Source organism: Hemicordylus capensis, chromosome 6, assembly GCF_027244095.1.
Source record: "Hemicordylus capensis ecotype Gifberg chromosome 6, rHemCap1.1.pri, whole genome shotgun sequence".
Lineage (NCBI taxonomy): Eukaryota > Metazoa > Chordata > Lepidosauria > Squamata > Cordylidae > Hemicordylus > Hemicordylus capensis.
The window spans coordinates 36,948,133-36,968,935 of record NC_069662.1 but is presented as its reverse complement, the minus strand read 5'-3'; the positions used below and the strand labels follow the sequence as shown (position 1 = coordinate 36,968,935).

General features: G+C 44.9%; 2 protein-coding genes across 5 annotated transcripts in view; one reads left to right on the top strand and one right to left on the bottom strand.

The window, feature by feature from the left end:
- Window positions 1-11,610, top strand: part of DDX42 (DEAD-box helicase 42) — a 28,908-nt gene extending 17,298 nt beyond the window's left edge. For all 4 annotated transcript variants that reach the window (XM_053261239.1, XM_053261241.1, XM_053261240.1 and 1 more), the window contains 7 exons: window positions 1,460-1,507; window positions 2,644-2,741; window positions 3,101-3,377; window positions 6,567-6,793; window positions 7,699-7,809; window positions 7,895-7,993; window positions 8,994-11,610. In XM_053261239.1, the coding sequence (XP_053117214.1) occupies window positions 1,460-1,507; window positions 2,644-2,741; window positions 3,101-3,377; window positions 6,567-6,793; window positions 7,699-7,809; window positions 7,895-7,993; window positions 8,994-9,707 (1,574 nt within the window). In that variant the 3' untranslated portion in view covers window positions 9,708-11,610. The remainder of the gene's footprint in view (window positions 1-1,459; window positions 1,508-2,643; window positions 2,742-3,100; window positions 3,378-6,566; window positions 6,794-7,698; window positions 7,810-7,894; window positions 7,994-8,993) is intronic.
- Window positions 11,611-13,619: 2,009 nt separating this feature from the next.
- Window positions 13,620-20,803, bottom strand: part of LOC128329673 (parathyroid hormone/parathyroid hormone-related peptide receptor-like) — a 35,909-nt gene continuing 28,725 nt past the window's right edge. The window contains exons 8-13 of the mRNA XM_053261238.1: window positions 20,668-20,728; window positions 18,874-18,940; window positions 18,128-18,222; window positions 15,566-15,707; window positions 15,437-15,478; window positions 13,620-14,606 (exon numbers count right to left, since the gene is read on the bottom strand). Coding sequence (XP_053117213.1) covers window positions 14,226-14,606; window positions 15,437-15,478; window positions 15,566-15,707; window positions 18,128-18,222; window positions 18,874-18,940; window positions 20,668-20,728 — 788 coding nt within the window. The 3' untranslated portion in view covers window positions 13,620-14,225. The remainder of the gene's footprint in view (window positions 14,607-15,436; window positions 15,479-15,565; window positions 15,708-18,127; window positions 18,223-18,873; window positions 18,941-20,667; window positions 20,729-20,803) is intronic.

Here is a 20,803-nt window from a genome sequence, read left to right as displayed (position 1 = left end):
GTGTTTTTGGGGGTTGCGAATAAGTCCATTATTGGACTGCCCATTCGCCTGGTGATCAGCTGGAATATCTTTGGATTGAGGCCCCATTCCCCCGGGTGGAGATCTTCTCTGCTGAGCCAGTCCGCTACCTGGTTCAGTTCGCCCTTGAGATGATGTGCTGAGAGAGACTTGATGTTTGTCTCTGACCAGGAGAGGAGTAGCATCGCCTCCAGATGTAAGGACCGGGAACGGGTGCCTCCTTGTCGGTTCACATGGGCCTTTGCTGAGGTGTTGTCTGTTCTTATGAGAACATGATGACCCCGGATTGTCGGTTGGAAAGCTTCCAGAGCTAAGCGAATGGCCCTGAGTTCCCTCCAATTTATGCTGTGTAGACTTTCATTTTTGTCCCAGCAACCTTGAGCGGAGAGATGGAGGCAGTGTGCCCCCCAGCCCCTGTCGCTCGCGTCCGTTTTCACCAACACCTTTGGAGGGTCCAGGAACTCTCTCCTTTGGAATAGGTTGATCGGGTTCAACCACCAACGCAGTGACTTTCGGATTTGAACTGGAAGGTGCAGCCACAACTTCTTCTTCCTCGCAATGGACTGTTGATGCGGAAGCAGGAACCACTGTAGTGGGCCTAGGTGGAATCTTGCCCATGGGACTACTTCTGTAGTTGCTACCATCAGGCCCAACAGCCTGGATAGGGACGTAAGCAGGTTTGATGGAGACGCCAGTACTGTCTTTATTTCCTCCGTGATGGTGTTGAATCTGTCCCATGGAAGAAAAAGATGATCCTCTACTGTATTTATCACCACCCTGAGGTGGCGAAGATGGTGGCTTGGCCGTAGCTGACTTTTTTGGTGATTTATGAGGAAGCCGTGATGTTCTAGCTCTGCTATTGTTAAGGCAAGGTCTTGATGAGCTTCCTGTAGACTGCTTGATTTCACGAGCAAATCGTCTTAAGTACGCAAAAAGCCGAACTCCCCGCAGACGTAAGTGCGCCACCAAGGCGCTGACTGACCTGCTTTTCTCTCTTTTAAAGATGCCCGAGATGAGTTTCGAATCTGCACAAATATCAGTAGTTGCACATCCCTATTTAGTAGCATAACCAACCGATTAGCCTTCTTTTAAATATATTTAAATATATTTTTAGAAAATTGAGCACTATTTGAATGTTAGGCTTATTCAAGAACTACTGGGGTGGTGGTTCCACATTTTAATAATAAAGTTTTTTATAATAATAATAATAATAATAATAATAATAATATATTTATATTTATATATTTAATATAATTTAATAATAAAGTTTTAATAATAAAGTTTTTATCATAGGATACAGAGATTAATCATGTTTCATTTTAGCCAAATGCCACATCTGAGTCATCCAGCTCAATGCTTAGAAATTTCAGTGAAGCTGCTTTTCAGTATATGCTATCATCTCTGGGACTTTTACCACAACTCTTGTTTTCTCTTCATTCAGAATACCAGGTCCGATCAGTCGCCAGCCACGTGCGCCCTGAAAGGCAGAGTGAGTGTGATGATTTTTTTTTTAATATGAGATTTCTTGAAATGTGACCCGTGAGGCAGAAGAAATGCTTATCTTTGCAGCTAGCCTTTAAGTAAGTTGATTTGAAGCCTAGATCTTGTTTTCAGTGCCTAGGTTTGGCCCTGGAAGAAATTAAGATGGATATTTGAAAGCCTTTGCATTATTTTCTAGTTAAAGGAAGGCAATCCCTCCCCCTCCCCCCCCATAGCCTTCACCTTTCACAGATGTTGCTATGCTCATTCTGAAGTCTTGTTCACATATAGAAACGTTCAGACCCACCAAAGCATCTTTTCTCCTGCCCCATTTTTTCTCCTCCCATTGTCTCCACATGTTTCTATGCTGCTTGTAATGCCAGCGTTTACTTCCTAGTCACCATGAGTCCTTATGGTACTGCTGCATCCTTAAAATCATAAGGAAGCATGGTGTATGGGGTGTCAACATCTGCCTTGAACAGCATTTGCTTGGGACATGTGATAACTCAGGTTAGGGGCTGACTAGTTTGCTTCACAGTTTATATATAAGTCCCTATCCTTCCTATAGAAGGAGGAATCTAGGATAGAATCTACCTGTCTTACAGGCTCCCTCTTAAGTGATCATAATACATTTCTAATTGGTCATTCATAGCTTGATCAGAAACTGCTAGATCTGCTGGTCAGTTTGAACCAAGACATGCTAGTGAAGGGCCATAGCTTACTGATGGAGCATATGCTTTTGCAGGTAAAAGGTCCCAAGTTCAACTTCCAGTATCTCCAGTTAAAGGGTCTCTGGTAGCAGGGCTTGAAAAAGCCTCTGCTTGGGGAGAAGAGTTTCATATGTGACCAATGCAGCGGGCTATTTAAAGAGCTGGTGTCTGGACTCAGATGCTAAGATTCCATATTGTGCATGAACAGGAAATATTTATCTTCTGTACAATATTTCCCTTCTGTAACTCCATGCTGGTTTGAGGAAAGGATGTCTCAGAATATTTGCAGAATGCCCCATATTTAGCATAGCAGTCCCCACAAATCTAGATTCTGGGGACACTTTCCGGATCATGGTGGATGGTGTAGCTTCCAAATGTGCTTGGGTTCTGGCATCTGTCTCTCTTTAAATTAAGCACTGCTTTCCTGGATTAATAGCTCTCCTGTTCAGCGCAACGTTTCGGAAGAAGATTGAGAAACTGGCCAGAGACATTCTGATTGACCCAATTCGAGTGGTGCAGGGAGACATTGGAGAGGTAATATTGCAAGTTCCTCATCTGAAAAACAATGGTTAGATTGTTGGACTAAGACTGGGGAGACTCGAATTCAAATCCCCATTCACCCATGAAACTCACTGGGTGACTCTGGGCCTGTCATGTATCTCTCAGCCTAACCTACCTTAGAGGGTTGTTGTAAGGATAAACATAACCATGTTTACCGTTCTTGGAGGAAGAGTGGGATATAAATGTTTTTTAAAAGTTAATAGAGAGGGAAGTCTTACACGGGCATAGTGTGATGGCTCTTTTTGCATGACTCTCTATGCTGCTCTTTTGTTAAAGCATTTGCTTTAACGTTGCCCGAGTTTTCACTTGCTGTCATGCCACCCTCCCAACAGGCAAACGAGGATATCACTCAGATTGTGGAGATCTTCTCCTCTGGCCCCAACAAGTGGAACTGGCTGACCAGCCGCCTAGTGGAATTCACTTCTTCGGGGAGTGTCCTTCTCTTCGTCACCAAGAAGGCAAATGCAGATGAACTGGCCAATAACCTCAAGCAAGAGGGGCACAGCCTGGGTTTGCTGCATGGCGATATGGACCAGAGTGAAAGAAACAAAGTCATCTCAGATTTCAAGAAGGGGACCTTCCCAGTTCTAGTAGCTACTGATGTGGCAGGTAAGAGTGCCAAGCCGTGTTTAAGGTGCTTTGAGATTTTGTTGTTGTTGAAAGGTGGTGTATAAATCTTTTTATTAATTATAGGCCCAAGAGCCCTTTGTTGAGCCATATTCTTGACCTTCCCTTTCTCTCCCAAGCTAAACTTCCCAATTTGCCAGTTTTCACACATCCACTTACATGCCCTGAAGTATCCTTCATATCTAATGTAGCAAACAGGATGTTATCCTCTCCTATCAGGTAGATGTGGGCTTATCTATACTACATGTTTAAATTAGGGCTATCAACAAGTTAAAGAAATCTTGGTCTATTAATTGAGTACAATTGCATATGAGTAAAAGTAATCATTCTGTAGCAAAAAGCATGCTTGCTTAATTTTTTTTAAAGATACATGTTTGTATCATAGCAGGCAGAGTAATCTTAGAAGTGTTTCCTTCTGTGTGGAATGAAGGAGAAGTGGGTATATCTCTTTAAAGGTAGTGCTTGCCAGGTAATCAGGGTCCCCCCTGATTGCATATGAATGGGAGACTAAATATGTGAGCACTGTAAGATATTCCCCTTAGGGGGATGGAGCTGCTCTGGGAAGAGCATCTAGGTTCCAAGTTCCCTCCCTGGCATCTCCAAGATACAGCTTAGAGAGATTTTTGCCTGATACCTTGGAGAAGCCGCTGCCAGTCTGGGTAGACAGTACTGAGTGAGATGGACCTATGGTCTGACTCAGTATATGGCAGCTTCCTATGTTCCTATCTGCATCTTATATGAGTTAAAGGGGGGAAAAACTTTTAGAAAAATCTGCCAATCTAATAATAGACACTTTTTAAGTCATTCAGACTTTTAAAAAAAATCAATTAATTTAACCACTTATCAAACATTGCAGCCCTAACTTAAACTGGTTAAACTATGTGCCCCCCAGTAAGGGATCCTGGAAAATCTCTATTCATGAGCAAACTGGCTTCCTTGGTTGAGAATCATAGCAATTAAACAAATTTGAAATGTGGCATGTCATTTAAATTTGGCTCTATCTATGAAACTGGCCACTACTTCCTTGCCCTTCTTTGCTATCTCACTTGTGTCATTCTAAATCTAAATTCTTGTAAATTTTCCTCCCTATATATCTGCTGGTGTGTGTGTTCCATCAGGAGTTGTTACAGTTTATTGTAGTGACATAATTAGACCTCAGTACACCCAGCATGCAGATGCTCTTCCCAGAGCGGCCCCATCCCCTAAAGGGAATACAGTGAGGGAAATAAGTATTTGATCCCCTTCTGATTTTGTCCGTTTGCCCTCTGACACAGAAATGACCAGGCTATAATTGGAATGGTAGGTTTATTGTAGCTGTGAGAGACAGAATAACAACAAACAAACCCCCAAAAGCCCAGTGCCCAAAAGTCAGCGATGGATTTGCATTGTAGTGAGGGAAATAAGTATTCGATCCCCTATCAACCAGCAAGATTTCAGGCTCCCAAGTGTCTTTTCACTATATGCAGGTAACGAGCTGAGATGAGGAACACCCTCTGTAAGGGAGTGCTCCTAATCCCAGCTTGTTACAGTACCTGTATAAAAGACACCTGTCCATAGAAGCAAGCAATCACTCAGCTTCCAAACTCACCACCATGCCCAAGACCCAAGAGCTGTTGAAGGATGTCAGGGACAAGGTTGTAGACCTGCACAAGGCTGGACTGGGCTACAAGACTATCGCCAAGCAGCTTGGTGAGAAGGTGACTACAGTTGGCACAATAACTCGCAAATGGAAGAAACACAAAATAACTGTCAATCTCCCTCGGTCTGGGGCTCCATGCAAGATCTCACCTCGTGGAGTTGCAATGATCATGAGAACGGTGACAAAGCAGCCCAGAACTACACGGGGGGAACTTGTCAATGATCTCAGGGCAGCTGGAACCATAGTCACCAAGAAAACAATTGGTAACACACTACGCCGTGAAGGACTGAAATCTTGCAGTGCCCGCAAGGTCCCCCTGCTCAAGGCAGCACATGTACAGGCCCGTCTGCAGTTTGCCAATGCACATCTGAATGATCCAGAGGAGAACTGGGCGAAAGTGTTGTGGTCAGATGAGACCAAAATCGAGCTCTTTGGCATCAACTCAACTCGCCATGTGTGGAGGAGGAGGAATGCTGCCTATGAGCCCAAGAACACCATCCCCACCGTCAAACATGGAGGTGGACACATTATACTTTGGGGGTGTTTTTCTGCTAAGGGGACAGGACACCTTCACCGCATCGAAGGGACGATAGACGGGAACATGTACCGTCAGATCTTGGGTGAGCACCTCCTTCCTTCAGCCAGGGCATTGAGAATGGGTCGTGGATGGGTATTCCAGCATGACAATGACCCAAAACACACAGCCAAGGCAACAAAGGAGTGGCTCAAGAAGAAGCACATGAAGGTCCTGGAGTGGCCCAGCCAGTCTCCAGACCTTAATCCCATAGAAAATCTGTGGAGGGAGCTGAAGGTTCGGGTTGCCAAACATCAGCCTCGAAACCTTTCTGACTTGGAGAGGATCTGCAAAGAGGAGTGGGACAACATCCCTCCTGGGTTGTGTGCAAACCTGGTGGCCAACTACAAGAAACGTCTGACCTCTGTGATTGCCAACAAGGGTTTTGCCACCAAGTACTAAGACATCTTTTGTGAAGGGATCGAATACTTATTTCCCTCACTACAATGCAAATCCATCGCTGACTTTTGGGCACTGGGCTTTTGAGGGTTTGTTTGTTGTTGTTCTGTCTCTCACAGCTACAATAAACCTACCATTCCAATTATAGCCTGGTCATTTCTGTGTCAGAGGGCAAACGGACAAAATCAGCAGGGGATCAAATACTTATTTCCCTCACTGTACCTTCCATGCTCACACATGTTGTCTACAGTTCAAATGCAATCCAGGGCAGACCCTGCTTAGCAAAGGGGACAAGTCACGCTTGCTACCACAAGACCAGCTAGCTCTCCTTCTCCTCAAAGCATAGGCCAGTAGTTGACCTGCACAGAAAGTGGCTGGGATCACATGGTTCCTTTCATCTATTAACTGGAATCGGTCTATAATTGAAGGTGGTGGGGAAAGCGAAATTAACATGACTTGAGAAGCAGTGATAAAAACAGAATGCTACAGAAGATCTTGACTATGTATGGTGTGTAACAACTGCAGTGAATTGTCTCATTCACCTTGTTCTGTGCCCTAGCTCGTGGTCTGGATATTCCTTCTATTAAGACTGTGATCAATTATGACGTGGCTCGCGACATTGACACCCACACCCACCGAATTGGTCGTACTGGCAGAGCAGGCGAGAAGGGTGTGGCCTATACATTGCTGACTCCCAAGGATAGCAACTTTGCTGGAGATCTTGTTCGGAATTTGGAAGGGGCTAATCAGCATGTTACCAAAGAACTCTTGGACTTAGCCATGCAGGTAACATTGGCAAATACTAAGAAATTCGATTATCTTCCTTTAAAAAAAAAAATTAAACTTTATTTTAAGAACACCACACGCTATTGCAATTCGAAGCATAAGAAGAAAGAAACCCAGACAAATAAAAACGAAACGTTTGCTATCTTCCTTTTGTCTGAAATACACATGATGGATATATTTTGTGTGTGAGTGAGATTCCAGCTCAAATTGTGGAAGAGATCACAGGATATACATTAATAACAGGTTTGAACTTGAAATAAGTTTTGTTGATGTTTTCACAGCATGCTTTCCTATGCTTGAGCCAGAGAAGGGTCTCATAAAGAATGCTGAACCCCAGCCAGTATCGTTCCTTACATGGAGAGTGGTATTGAGTCTGAGAGACTTGGGTTCAGGCCTTACCTCTGCCATGGATGCACTGAGTGATCTTGGACCAGTTGCACTTGCTCAGCCTCACTTTCCTCATCTATAAAATGGAGATAATAATGAACCACCTACCTGGATTATGTCGCATGTAGTTTGTTGATTAGTAGTGCTATATAAATGATAAATAGGTGTTTGGAACAAAAATGTTAGTCTGATTCTGACAAATCAAACGAGAGGCATAGCAAAAACAAAGAAGCAATGTGTTTTCCACAAATGCATGAGAGGAGTTTATCCCCTGGTATACAGTTAAAGTGAAATTGTTTCTGATTTGTTCGTGTTTTGGTTTTTCATTGCTTTATTTGACATACAGTGTAAAATTGTGGTGAATCTTCTTACCTGTTTGTATATTATTTTGGCATTGCTTTTATACTTTTGTGAGAATTCTGTAGCCTAGAGTAGCTGAACCAAGACATAATCAAGGACTCATGCATTCCAGACCTACACCTGTTCATTCATTCACTTATTCTCTCTCTTTCTCTCAGAATGCTTGGTTCCGGAAATCACGTTTCAAAGGTGGGAAAGGCAAGAAGCTAAACATTGGTGGCGGTGGCCTGGGGTACCGTGAGCGCCCTGGCCTAGGTTCAGAAAGTGCGGTAAGCACAGAAATTCAGATAACAAAAATTGCTAAATATAGTATTTGAATAGTCAAAGCTAACTGCTATCAACTTTGTGTCACAGGATCGTGGGAGTAACAGTGTCATGAGCAATTATGAAGCGTATAAACCATCCACGGGAGCAATGGGAGACAGGTTGTCTGCAATGAAGGCAGCATTCCAGGTTGGTATGAAAAATTGCCCTGGCATGGATTTTCCTTTTCTGGGCACTTCTGCTCCCACTTCTGCATCAGGACTTCTAGCCAGATGTGGCTGTTGTACTCGTAAATCTCAGTGCTACTTTTCTATTCTGGATCATATGAAGAGATAGAAGTTCAAACAAGCTTTAGAGGATCAGAGAACCGGGACTTATAATCCAATCAGGCCTTTTCCTGCCCTCAAGACACGATGAGATTCTACAGAGATCTGCTCCTATCCATATAGCCATAATGGGAGAGGAACTCTAGGGGTGGGGTGTGTGTGATACATCCCTCACGCACCTCCACCTCAGAAGTGGAAGAAATAGCTTTATACCCTCCTCCTTGTCTCCTTTGGTGGTGGAGTTTATCCATTAGTGGCTTATTCCTTCCACTTGTTTCAGAGGCAGGGCTATGCAAATGACTGATTGCAGCCTGAAAACTGATCTTACTCACTGTGCTAGGCACAGGTGAGTAGGCACTAAGGAAGAACGTTGGCCAGGAGATGAAGCCATCAATTTCCACATCCAACAGTTAGCCCCAAATTTCACATCACAAACCAACTCATCACTATAAAAATGAATGTGCAGAAAGCATGAGGGAATATGTGCTCTAGTGCCAGAGATGACTGCAGGCAAAGAATGCAATAAAACTACCTGATGGCTCAAACAAGTAAGCCAGGCCATATGTTGCAGGAAAAGACAAAAAAGGAGAGACCTGTTGTGACGATACCAGTCTGATCTAGGAGAAATTTCCTGCAAGTATCAAATAACAGCAGTTAGTTCCTCCTGGAGCAAGACAAAATCTCTGAACAACAAACAGGTTGCACCCAATGAGCTGAAGTCCACCGCATCCAGCACCTGGTCTCCATAGTCTGATCGAGTCCTATGTTCCTGAGAAGGGGAAACACAGGGTGGGGGGATTATGTGGTGTTTAGGAATCCTTGTGGAAGTGTGTGTTTATGGGTTTTCTTTTTCTCTCTCATAGTCCCAGTACAAAAGTCACTTCGTTGCAGCCAGCTTTAGCAACCAGAAGACTGGCAGCTCTTCAGCAGGTGCCAGTGGGTGGACCAGTGCTGGCAGCTTGAACTCGGTGCCAACAAGTTCAGCACAGCAGAACTTGACAAAAACAGACAGCCCCATGGGCTCAGCATGTACAGCCAAGGGTATCCCAGGCTTCACAAGTGCTGGAACCTTGAACAGCATCCCCACCTTCCCAAGCCCTGGAATTCCAGGATACAACAGTGTGAATGCCAACAACAACAGCAGAGAAGGCAGCAGCGCAGGCAGAGAAAAGTACAGTGAGAACCGGGGCAGCAGTCGCCACAGCGACGGCCAGCGCCATGGAGATGGCAGCAGTCGCCACGGTGATGGTCAGCGCCATGGGGAAAGCTATCGCCATGGAGAGAACCGCCATGGGGACAGCCATCGTCATGGTGAAAGCCGACATTCTGGTGGTGGTGGTGGAGGAGGAGGAGGTGTTGGTGTTGGTGTTGGTGTTGGTGTTGGTGGTGGAAGCAGCAGCAGCCGCCATGGAGACAGCCGGAATAATGGGGACGGTCGGAACAGCAGTGAAAGCAGAAATAGCGAGAACAGGAACAACGAGAGTAGGAAAGATGGCAACAGCAGGGACAACAGCAAGGCAGATGGTTTTGCTGTGCCTGAGCCGCCAAAGCGCAAGAAGAGTCGGTGGGATAGCTAAGAGCCTGGGCTCTCCACCGAGTGGCAAGGGGTGCGTGTCTCTCTGTCTGTATCTCTCAGAAGAGGGCCTCTCTACTACTAAGTGGCAACTGAGAAGGATAAGCGTGGGCAGCAGTGATCCCCAACCAAGCCTTGGCTGGCACATCTGCAGACAGCTTCACTTCAGTGGCACGTCGATGTTGTGCTTTGGTCAAAAGGAAAGCGTTCCCTTTCATGGAATTTCTCTCTGTCTGCCTTTAAAGAAAAAAAAGAAAAAATCCGTCCACCTGAGGGATTGCAAAAGGCCAATCCGCATTAGCAAGAACAAAATGTTTTGTGTGTGTGTGTGTTTGGTTTGGGCTTTTCTTTCTTTAATGAATGTGTCCAGAAAGAGTTTTGAACTGGGTGGGTAGGTTTTTCCCCCAAATCATTGTGGACATAAGTACACTAGAGCCCCTGTGCTTCAAATCGGTGACTTGCCTGCCATATCAGACCTGTCAAGCCTCTGTCCCCATCACCATTGCACCCCTTTCTCTGCTGGTCCGATGCCCATTCAGATGGTTTTAGAAAATGGTAGTTTAGCACTGTGGCCTCGGGTGGAAGGGAAAGGGCAAGCTACATCCAAGTTAGCCCATATATACAGAATCTTAGTCCTTGCATGGAAAGCACAGTGTTTTGTTGTGGCTTTTGCCCATTCTTCAGATAATCTCCTTACCCTTTTCACCTGAGGCATCAATGCTGAGCAGCTTAAATCCTCATTTTTAGATTTGTGAGCAGGTGCTCAGGCTTGATTCCTTTTATGTCAGTAGTCTACAGCTAAAGCAGGGACACTGAGCAAAAGTCCAAGTTGTCCCCCCCATCCCGATCCCCTCTACTCATGTGATACTGTTAGCATGCTAGTAGGTAACAGGGACAGCTCAAGATTCTATTCCTGGTGGCAAGAAACAAATAAGCAGCACAGCCTGCAAAACTCAAGTCACTTTCCCTCCATATTTTAGCTTGCTATGAGGAGTCAGTAGAACAACATAGGCGAGTAGTGACATGTGCAGATTTGCAGGGATGGAATGGTCACCTTACCCATGCCAGCCTAAACTTTACATACCTTGCCGTCTTCTGGGTGGTTCCTTGTGGGAACAAAGACCTGGAGTGCAGCAGGAAAACTGCCCTGTAAAGACTAATGGAATCTGTTTGCTTCTAGTTAAGTTTCTGCATCTCCACAAAGTATCCGCTTTCTACTCACATTGGTCCTTGAATGTGTGCATAGCCGGTAGGAGCTTCATTAAGCTGAAGTGGATTGAAAAGACAGACTGTGCTGCCCATGGAGAGAGCCTGTTCAGAAGGTTCCCTAGGAAGCCAGTGAGATGCAAATTGATTCTTACAACAGCTTCCATTTGGATGGGATTGTGTGTAGATTGCTTTGTGAATGTTCCAGCAGTTTCCCCCCACCCCACCCCAAAGGCAAAAACAGACTTGGGGAGTGAGAGACGCTTCAGATTACAGTATCAAGTAATTGTGATTTGGGGGCTAACCCAGGAAGGTTTCAAACATTGTAAATTTGGGACTGGCTGCTGAAGAAGCATCTGTGCATACTTGCTAAAGTGGATCCCATGAGAAACAGAATGTGCTGTTCTTTCCAAAATGGCTTTTGCTTCCATCTGGAAAGAAGTAGCAAATGTAAAAATATCTTACTGTCTGTGTGTGGATTTTCTTTTATTTTTAACAGTGTGTTCTTGGGCTTTTTAATCTGATTCCTTTTTTTTTTTTTTTTTGCCAGAGTGGTAGGGAAATCTTGTTTGCTGAAAATAGTTCTGTTCTTGCTTCTCATTTATATGAAGAAATATTTGAATCCATGTCAGGATCCTGTGACATGCTGTTCCCTTTACTTTCCGCTTGCTCTTCTAGTAAATGTTTTATTAATAGAACAATTGCTTGGCACCTGGTTTTTGTTTATAATTATAGCCTGTTTCTCTTATTCATAAGTGGCTTCTACTGGTGTAGCCAGGAAAGACCCTTTCCCCCAGGTCAGATCAACAAAGGATGCTCAGAGTGTATTGCCTTCCTGTGGTTTTGCTTTGCAGACTTTTCTTCTCTCTGCACCCACTCTTGGTCTGTGGCACGCTGTGGCCTGAATTGCGTAGAACAATCCATGGCTTGGATGGTTTTTCCTTGCTGGAGACCAGATTAGAGAGCCTTGTTAGCTCCTTACAATTCTGTGATTAAAGACCTTAATCTGGAAGCTGCTAAAAACCATTTATCCATGTTAGTGCCCCACATGGTGGGTGTAATGTTTAAAAACTTCTCTCATCATGTCCCAGTCCCATATGTTTCCCTGGCATTGCTGTTTAGAGGGACTGGATAGACCTGTTGTTCCAGTCTCTTACCAGATTGCTTGCTTGCTCTCCTTTAGGAAAAACTTCCAAACTTCTCCTCAAAACATAAGACAGAACTACAAGTTACTGGCCCATGTGTTTGCAAATGCCTGGCTGCTGATTCTCCAGTGCAAAGCTGTAGGGAGGGTGTAATTTGCAGGAGAGAAGGACAGTTGAGAGGAAGAGTGGTTAACTAAAAATAATGCCTGCTGCTTTTCCCATACAACTCCCCTTCAGCCTCTTTTCCTCCAGCCAGGATTGCAGATTCAAATTTATAATAGAAGCGTGTGTCTGGAGCCTCAGCTGGCGTGGGAAATGGGGAATAGAGTTACAAGGGGAAAGCAGAACCTACCATAAGGGATAAGCACATCTCTCGTTCTCTGTTCCTCTGCAAATTGCTGTATAAATTCCCTGCACGAGCTGTGCATTTGAAAATAATTGGCCAGTAATGTGCAACTTAAAGCAAAAGGGATGCCGTAACTGTCTTGGACAGGTACTCTGCAAGATACTGAACCAAAGTCTGCTTTGTAGTTTTAAGCTTGCCACTTATCCAATCCCCAGAAGGTCAGCATACTGAACTAGGATGATTTGTAGAGGAGCAGCAGCAGGCTGGTTTGAGGATGTCTTTAGGATACCCTAAGTTTCTTGGCAATCAATTTCATGGGATGGCCCCTGGTTCTAGTGTTATGCAAGTATGAGAAAAATTGGTATCTCTATCCAATTTCTCCACACCATGCATGATTTTATACACCTCAATCATGTCTCCCCTTAGTCACCTCTTTTTCTAAGTAAAGAGCCCCAGATGCTGTAGCCTTGCCTCATAAGGAAGGTGCTCTGGGCCCCTGATCATCTTGGTTGCCCTCTTCTGCACTATTTCCAGTTTGACAATGTCCTTTAGGTATGGTGACCAGAATTGTACGCAGTGCACCAAGTGTGGCTGCACCATGGTTTTGTATAACAGCACTATAATTGTGGTTTTATTTTCAGTCCCCTTCCTAATGATCCCCAGGATGGAACTGGCCTTTTTCACAGCTGCTGCACATTGAGTCAATACTTTCAACGGGCTTTCCACCACAACATCAAGATCCCTCTCCTGGACATTCACCGACAGCTCAGATCCCATCAGTGTATATGTGAAGTTGGGGTTCTGTGCCCCACTGTGTATCACTTCACACTTGCCAATATTGAACTGCATCTGCCATTTTGTTGCCTACTCCCCCAGTTTAGAGAGATCCCAGTTACCAATCCACACATGTATTTGTCCCCTTATTCCATTACTGCTACGTTTTCTCAAGAGTCTTTGATGAGGAACTTTGTCGAAAGTTTTTTGGAAGTCCAGGTGTACTATGTCAACCGGATCACCTTTATCCACATACCTGTGGATAAAGAACTCCAAAAGGTTGGTGAGGCAAGATTTACCTTTGCAGAAGCCGTGCTGGTTCTCCCCCAGCAGAGCCTGTTCTATGTGCTTTACAATGTTATCCTTGAGAATGGTTTCCATCAATTTGCCTGGAAAAACTTCAAGGAAATCTGAGTAAATTTATAATAAAAACCACTATTCACTATTAGAAGGAAACACAATCTTTAATATTTTACTCTTTACTATAATGCACCAGAACCAAAATACCCATCAATACCAACAAGTTTGCCCTTAACTTTCAGGCTTACTGGTTGAAGTTGCTCCTTCCCTGTTAATGAATTGATTATTTGATTATTTGATTAGGTCTTGCAGCCCTAAAATACATTATTTTGAACTCCTAGCTTTTCAAAAACAAAGCCTAACCAAAAGTTGACAGAGATATGGGATACAGTCTCACTGCTTGCTTAGTCCTCCTTAGGAGGCTAAAACTGAAAGGAGTGAGAGCATTGAACTTTCCTGGTACATGGAAAAAAAAATGTCTGTTGCTTTACAGGCCAAGCCAGGCAGAGCTATGCAGCCTAGCTAACTGCTGCCTGACTACTTCCAGGACGAAGCCTAAGTCTACAATGGAACATTCTGGAATGGCTAATTCTCTAAGCCGTCTTAACTACCTATTAGCTTGTGTAGCTGAATGAACCTTTTCTAACCCCTACAGTGTTCTGTGGCTCAGGAATGAAACTAGCAATTTGCTTGCCTAGTGGCACTGGCTCTGTGATTTGATTCTGGCCCAGATGAACCCTTCGTTTTCTTTTTATAGCATGGTCTCCAGCTCTTTTTTCAGGCTGCATTGTCTTCCCTCTGGGGGTGAAGAACCCACCAAAGCCTTCCCAAAGGGCCTTTGCACAACCTCTTGACTTGGCGATCTGTCCAAGGTGGAGGAGCCAGGGGTGTATTCTGGTGCAAGGGTGGTGGCCGTGAGATGTAGCAGCCAATTCTTACCTCCCAGAGGCATGGCGACTGCTGCGGCTGAGGCCACTCCCCAGCCGGCCACACTCAGACTGACGCTGTTGGTGGCATGAGAGACGAGTCCGCCATAGTAGTAGCTCCCCCCTGTGCTGGTGACTCGGGTCTTCTGCTTTATGTCCAATACCAGGTTTCTGCGGAAACGGGCTTTTTTAATTTCTGCTTGCACCTGGGGGATAGAGCCAGACTATCAAGGCACGGCAACTTAAGGCAAGATTATCAACCATGTTTCCATTCTCAGCCCTCAGCAACAATAATCGCTCATGATCCGTCCCTCCTCTCCAACATCTCCCCTACTCTTGCCTTTCCCCAGTATTTACTACATTTACATATTGCCTTTCTGATGGTTTACAGTTTAAAATAAGGGTTTGCACAGGATATAATACAAAAGGAATTGTGGGGGAAGAGGAAACAGATTCAGGTTCCCACTTTAATATGGTTACATACATTTACATGACGACTGTGGGATGCTTACTGCAGGAGTAACTCCACTAGGAAGTTACAAATTCCAGCCAGTGAAAATGGAGAGGATTTGGATTTGGATTTGGATTGACCTACATCACTTCACTATTCTCAGGATCTGTCCTTTCTCCAAATCAAAGCTGGGAACTGAAGGATGCAGGGAGAGGTCTCCTGTCCCTCTGAAGGGATATATATGGGGCTAAGTTTGAACTATGGTTGTGATAGCATTAGCTACAATGCTGGTTTTCAGCATAGGTGGCTCACTCACATGTGTGAAGTACTAATGTGGAACTCTACGAAAGTTCAGAGTGTCCCCCACCATCCTACACAAAGGATTTGGATGAAAATTCCAGGTCAAAAGCCATGTATTTCATTTCAGAAATGAAATAATGTACCCAAATAAGTGCATGTTTGCTGAGGGTACAAATTACTGGACGGGAAAGAGACGGGCCCTTAAGTATCAATAAATGCAGAGCAGAATCAAATTCTGTATTCATGCATACCCCTCTGATAGCAAAAGAATGAAATCTTTCTTACCTCCCCATTGCAAAAGCAGTAGATAAATGCCACAAAGAAGCCCTGGTGAGAGAGAGAAGACAACCCACAGATGAAAAATATTGGCAGCTTAGCATACTGAGCACAGACTTCAGAGCCACAAAGACCCACCTGTAAAGAATTGAAGAGCATCTCATAGTGCATCTGTACTTGCCACAGGACACTGGAGACGGCTGTGTAAGGCATGGCCATGAACACCACGTAATGGACGCCAAAGAGGGGCATCAGGACTAGGGTGGACTTCAGCAGCTTCCTGAAATGAAAAGGCTACCAATAGGATCATGTGGCTTCCTGGCCCTTGTGGAGGGCTGAAGTTGCTCCTCTGCTATGTTTTGTTACAAAACAGTTCGTGGGAAAGGGAAGGTAATGATTGGTGGAGAGCTTGAAGAAGATTTGGGGCTGTGCACAATAGCAACTAGGGGTGTGCAATTCGGGTTTTCGGGTGATTTGGCTCGGACCCGAACTGAATCACCCCTGTTCTGTTTTGTGCCCGAATCTGGGTCACCCGAATCACCCTTGATTCGGTTCGGATTCGGATTTAATCTGAATCCTAATCCGAATTGATTCAGGGGGGTAAAAAGGGGCCCAGGGGCAAATTTTTGGGGTGGGGTGGTAGTGCCCAATGGGTAGAGTCTACCACCCCAATTTCAGGGGGATTGGGAAAAATCCTGATTTTTGGTGAATTTTTAAAGTTTTAGTGACTTTGGGGCAGTTTGGGGGCATAGAATGGGATCTGGGCAAAAGGAGTGGGGTGGGGTGGTAGTGCCTAATGGGTGCAGGCTACCACCCCAATTTCAGGGGGATTGGGCAAAGGGCTGATTTTTGGTAAAGTTTTTTCTGAGGTGTGAATTCTCATTCTATCATAGCAAATGAGATTTTTTTCAATTAAAGAACTCTCATGACCCCACTTTCACTTTTTCACACTTTCCTTTACTATGAATAATATGAGGAAGTAAACAATTTAGCACACTTCACCTTATGAAGACAAACCTCATAAAAATAAATTCACCAAAATTCACCCCCTGCCCAATCACTCTTAAATTGGGGATGGGTGGTAGCCTCCACCCATTAGACACTATCTACCAGCCCACCCCACTCCTTTGGGGCAGATCCACTTTCTGCCCCCAATCTGCCCCAAAGACACCCAAACTTCAAAAATTCTCAAAAAATCAGCCCTCTGCCCAATCCCCCTGAAATTGGGGTGGTAGCCTCCACCCATTAGGCACTACCACCCCACCCCACTATTTTGGGGCAGATCCACTTTCTGCCCCCCAACTGCCCTAAAGTCACTAAAACTTCAAAAATTCTCAAAAAATCACCCCTTTGTCCAAACCCCCTGAAATTGGGGTGGTAGCCTCCACACATTAGGCACTACCACCCCACCCCACTATTCTGCCCCAGGCCCCACTTTCTGCCCCAATATGCCCCAATCTGCCCCAAAGACATGAAAATTTCAGAAATTTACCAAAAATCAGCCCTTTGCCCAATCCCCCTGAAATTGGGGTGGTAGCCTGCACCCATTAGGCACTACCACCCCACCCCACTCCTTTTGCCCAGATCCCATGCTATGCCCCCGAACTGCCCCAAAGTCACTAAAACTTTAAAAAATCACCAAAAATCAGCCATGAACCGAATCACCCGAATTTTTCGGGTCTGAAATTCGGGTGATTCGGCTCGTGCCCGAAAAATATCGGGGGACATCGGGGGAGATTCAGTTCGGCCCCGAATCACCTGAAATTGTTCATTTCGGGCACAGATCGTTCTGTGCCCGAAATTTTTTGCACATCCCTAATAGCAACCATAATGGCTTACCAAAAAAGATGAGATATAATAATAAGCAGCTTCTACATCAATAAGGGGTCACCTTAAGGGGCACAGCAGGGAAATGCTTGACTAACAAGTAGCAGGTTGCTGGTTCGAATCCCTGCTGGTATGTTTCCCAGACTATGGGAAACGCAGCAGCGATATAGGAAAATGCTGAAAGGCAACATCTCATACTGCGCAGGAGGAGGCAATGGTAAACCCCTCCCATATCCTACCAAAAGAAAACCACAGAGCTCTGTGGGTGCCAGGAGTCAAAATTGATGGCACACTTTATATCAATAAGGAAAAAATACAAATAGAAGGGAAATGCAGGAGAGATTAGATGACTAGACCATTGACAAGGGGGTTTCTGCATTTCAGTGAGGAGAAGTCTTTTATTATTTGCTGAACTGAGAAGGCTGGCTTGCACTTTAGGGGGTGGCAGCCATTGCTCAGTGGCAGAGCATCTGCTTTTTGTGCAGAAGGTCCCAGGTCCAATTCCAGGTAGGGCTGGGAGAGACTCCTGCCTGAAACATTGGAGAGCTGCTGCCAGTCAAAGCAGACAATGCTGAGCTAGATGGACTGATGGTCTGACTCAGTATAAGGCAGCTACCTATATTCTGAGAGAGAGAGCACCATTCATGTGTATGGCACTTACAAAAAATGGCGAGAGGTCCTTGCCCCAGGGGACTCACAATAGATACATAAGAGATGACAAAAATGGAAGTGGAGGCAGGGAAAAACTGGGAAAGCTTATGGGATCGTTTCAGGTACATATTCTTTGGTTTAGTTATAGTATAGCATGAGGACCAGAGCTGGACCAAAGGCCTCCTGGAAAAGGTGCTAAAACAGCTGAACTGAGACACCTACCTGTACTGTTGGCGGGGATCTAATTTCCCTGCATTTGTCTCCCACAGTTTTGATGCAAGAACCCTCACAATATTGAGGAAGAGGAAAAAGTTCACCTGCCAGTAAGAAAAACACCTCAGTTATGGATTCAGGGCTTATCCATACCACTGGAATGACATTATGGTGCCATTTATTTGTTACTATTATTAATTATTTGCAATAGTTTTTGTTCGTTTTCAGATAGTATATACAGCTCCTTTTTGAGGGCTGTTTACAAAACAGTTCACAGCATAAAATCACAGCCCACTAGTCAAAAAACAGTAATTGAACAACAAACAATGAAACCAATCAAACCAGTAGCAAGCAACCTGAACAGCAGGACTAAATAAAATCAGTTTTCAGCCACTGAACCCCGGCCTCAGTTGTCAAGGATGTGATTCTCAAAAGCCTGATGACATAGAAACATTTTCATCAGCCTCCAAAAAGATGAAAGAGACAGGACTAAAAAAGCTTCCTAGGCAGCTGTAACCTGGGGCAGCTACTAAAAAGTCTGTACTGCAAACGAATGCAAAATCTGCACCTGCAAAACATATGGCTTTGTCAGCAAATCTCAGAACTAATGAGAGGAGGATCATATGGAAGAAGATGCTCCTTGGTTTTTTTTAATGGGTGTTAAAGTGGTCAACAGTTGACATACAGGGAAGTCAATTTCCTCCAGCCCTCTGGCCCACTTATCAATAGTTTACCCTTCTTGTGCCCCTTCTTACCATAATTGCTGCTAAAATAGGGACTTGGTAGATCCATTTCATGTTTCCAGCACTGAGGTCCCAGCACCTGATTAAGAGAGGCTGCAGTCAACAGAAAAGCTATGGTGGTGTCCCTCTCCCAGCTTCCTTGAGACTTCACATCAAGGTCCTGAGTCCTTTTACTACCTTGTGTCACAACAAGCAGCTTAGGTTATTGTCTTGGCCACTGCAGATAGGAACTGGTCAATTTTGTATTTCTCAGCTTTGGGGCATTTTATTTGTTCTTGCCTAGTAATAGGCTTTTAGCAACATCAACATACATCACAGACATTATCTTCTTGTGACCTTAACAACAGTCCTGTAAGGCAGGCCAGTATTATTCCCATACTATGGGGGCGGGTGAAGAGCTAGGCGGAGAGAGTGGCCACCTAATGAGTTCATAGCAGAAGTGATATTCAGATCATGACATTCCTGATTATGCCCATAAGTTTGGCAACATGTGTAACCCTGCTTATCCCATGCGACAGCCCTGATTCAAATTGTGCCCCCCTAACTTTTTTTTAGAAAGAAAAAGACCCCTGCGAGCTCTAAACACAGACCAATCTTGGTTGCTCTTCAGGTTCTTATTACCATAATTTGTCTTTTTGTATTGCAGAGTAATCTTGTATTGCAACATAATATTCGGTGTAGATTTTATCAGTGCTTGGGTGAAAAATTGAGCAATTTCTTTGATGGTAAAAGGGGATTTGGGGGGAGAGGTTATTCTGTAACCCAGAATGAACAGCTGTCCCATATTTAGGCCTGCACATGCCACATGGACATAAAAATCTTCCCAAGCATGTGAAGGCTAACCACCTGACTCACTGTGAACTTATTCCAGTTTCTTGCTGGTACTATTACTGTTTTTCAGCTACTACTAAATGGTGGATTACATACAGCACACTGTATGTAAGTGAGATGCAAGCTCACAAGGCTATGCATTACTCATAGGAACATAGGAAATTGCCATATACTGAGTCAGACCATTGGTCTATCTAGCTCAGTATTGTCTTCACAGACTGGCAGCGGCTTCTCCAAGGTTGCAGGCAGGAATCTCTCTCAGCCCTATCTTGGAGATGCTGCCAGGGACGGAACTTGAAACCTTCTGCTCTTCCCAGAGCGGCTTCATCCCCTAAGGGGAATATCTTACAGTGCTGCTCACACATCAAGTCTCCCATTCATATGCAACCAGGGCAGACCCTGCTTAGCTATGGGGACAAGTCATGCTTGCTACCACAAGACCAGCTCTCCTCTCCAACTTGCCATCCCATCCATACTTCTAACGAAAGTGTGGGAGCTTCTGTGCCAGCAACCCCCTGTGTCCTCACTGCTGTGGCCAGCTCCCATAATCCCCAGTTCCATCAATTCACTAGAAGCATGGACAGAGTGGTAACATGCAGCCAGTGAGCTCACATCCCACTTGGGTATATGGCTGGCTGTGCGGTATGTAAGCCACTAAGGCTGCTTGCCTGCCTAACCCCACTTTGAAGCCTAGCCTTTAGTCTAGGTTAAGGGTGCCAAGCACTTGCAGCCTGAGCACACACAGAGTATGTTTCACGGGAGTACCCCCGTAATGCACCACACTTGTCGCGCAGTGCACTGTGTCCTGGCCTCTGGAGACCCTGTGAGCATGTGTTTCGTGCACCGAAGACAAGCAGAGTGATCATCTGGAGAAAGGTAGGTTGAACCCTGCCTTCCCCTCACCCACCCTCCCCGCCCCAGTATTGGTCACGAGGATGACCTATTTGTTTGTTTTTAGAAGTAGAAAGTACATACTGTGTATCTGCCAGAGAGGCTCTTACACTAGCCCAAACAGACACGAAGACAGCAGGTACCCCTCAAAAGAAAAAGAGGAAAAAAGCAAGTAGAAAGATGTCTGAGTTTTGAGTTATGAAAGTGGAGACAAGGGTCT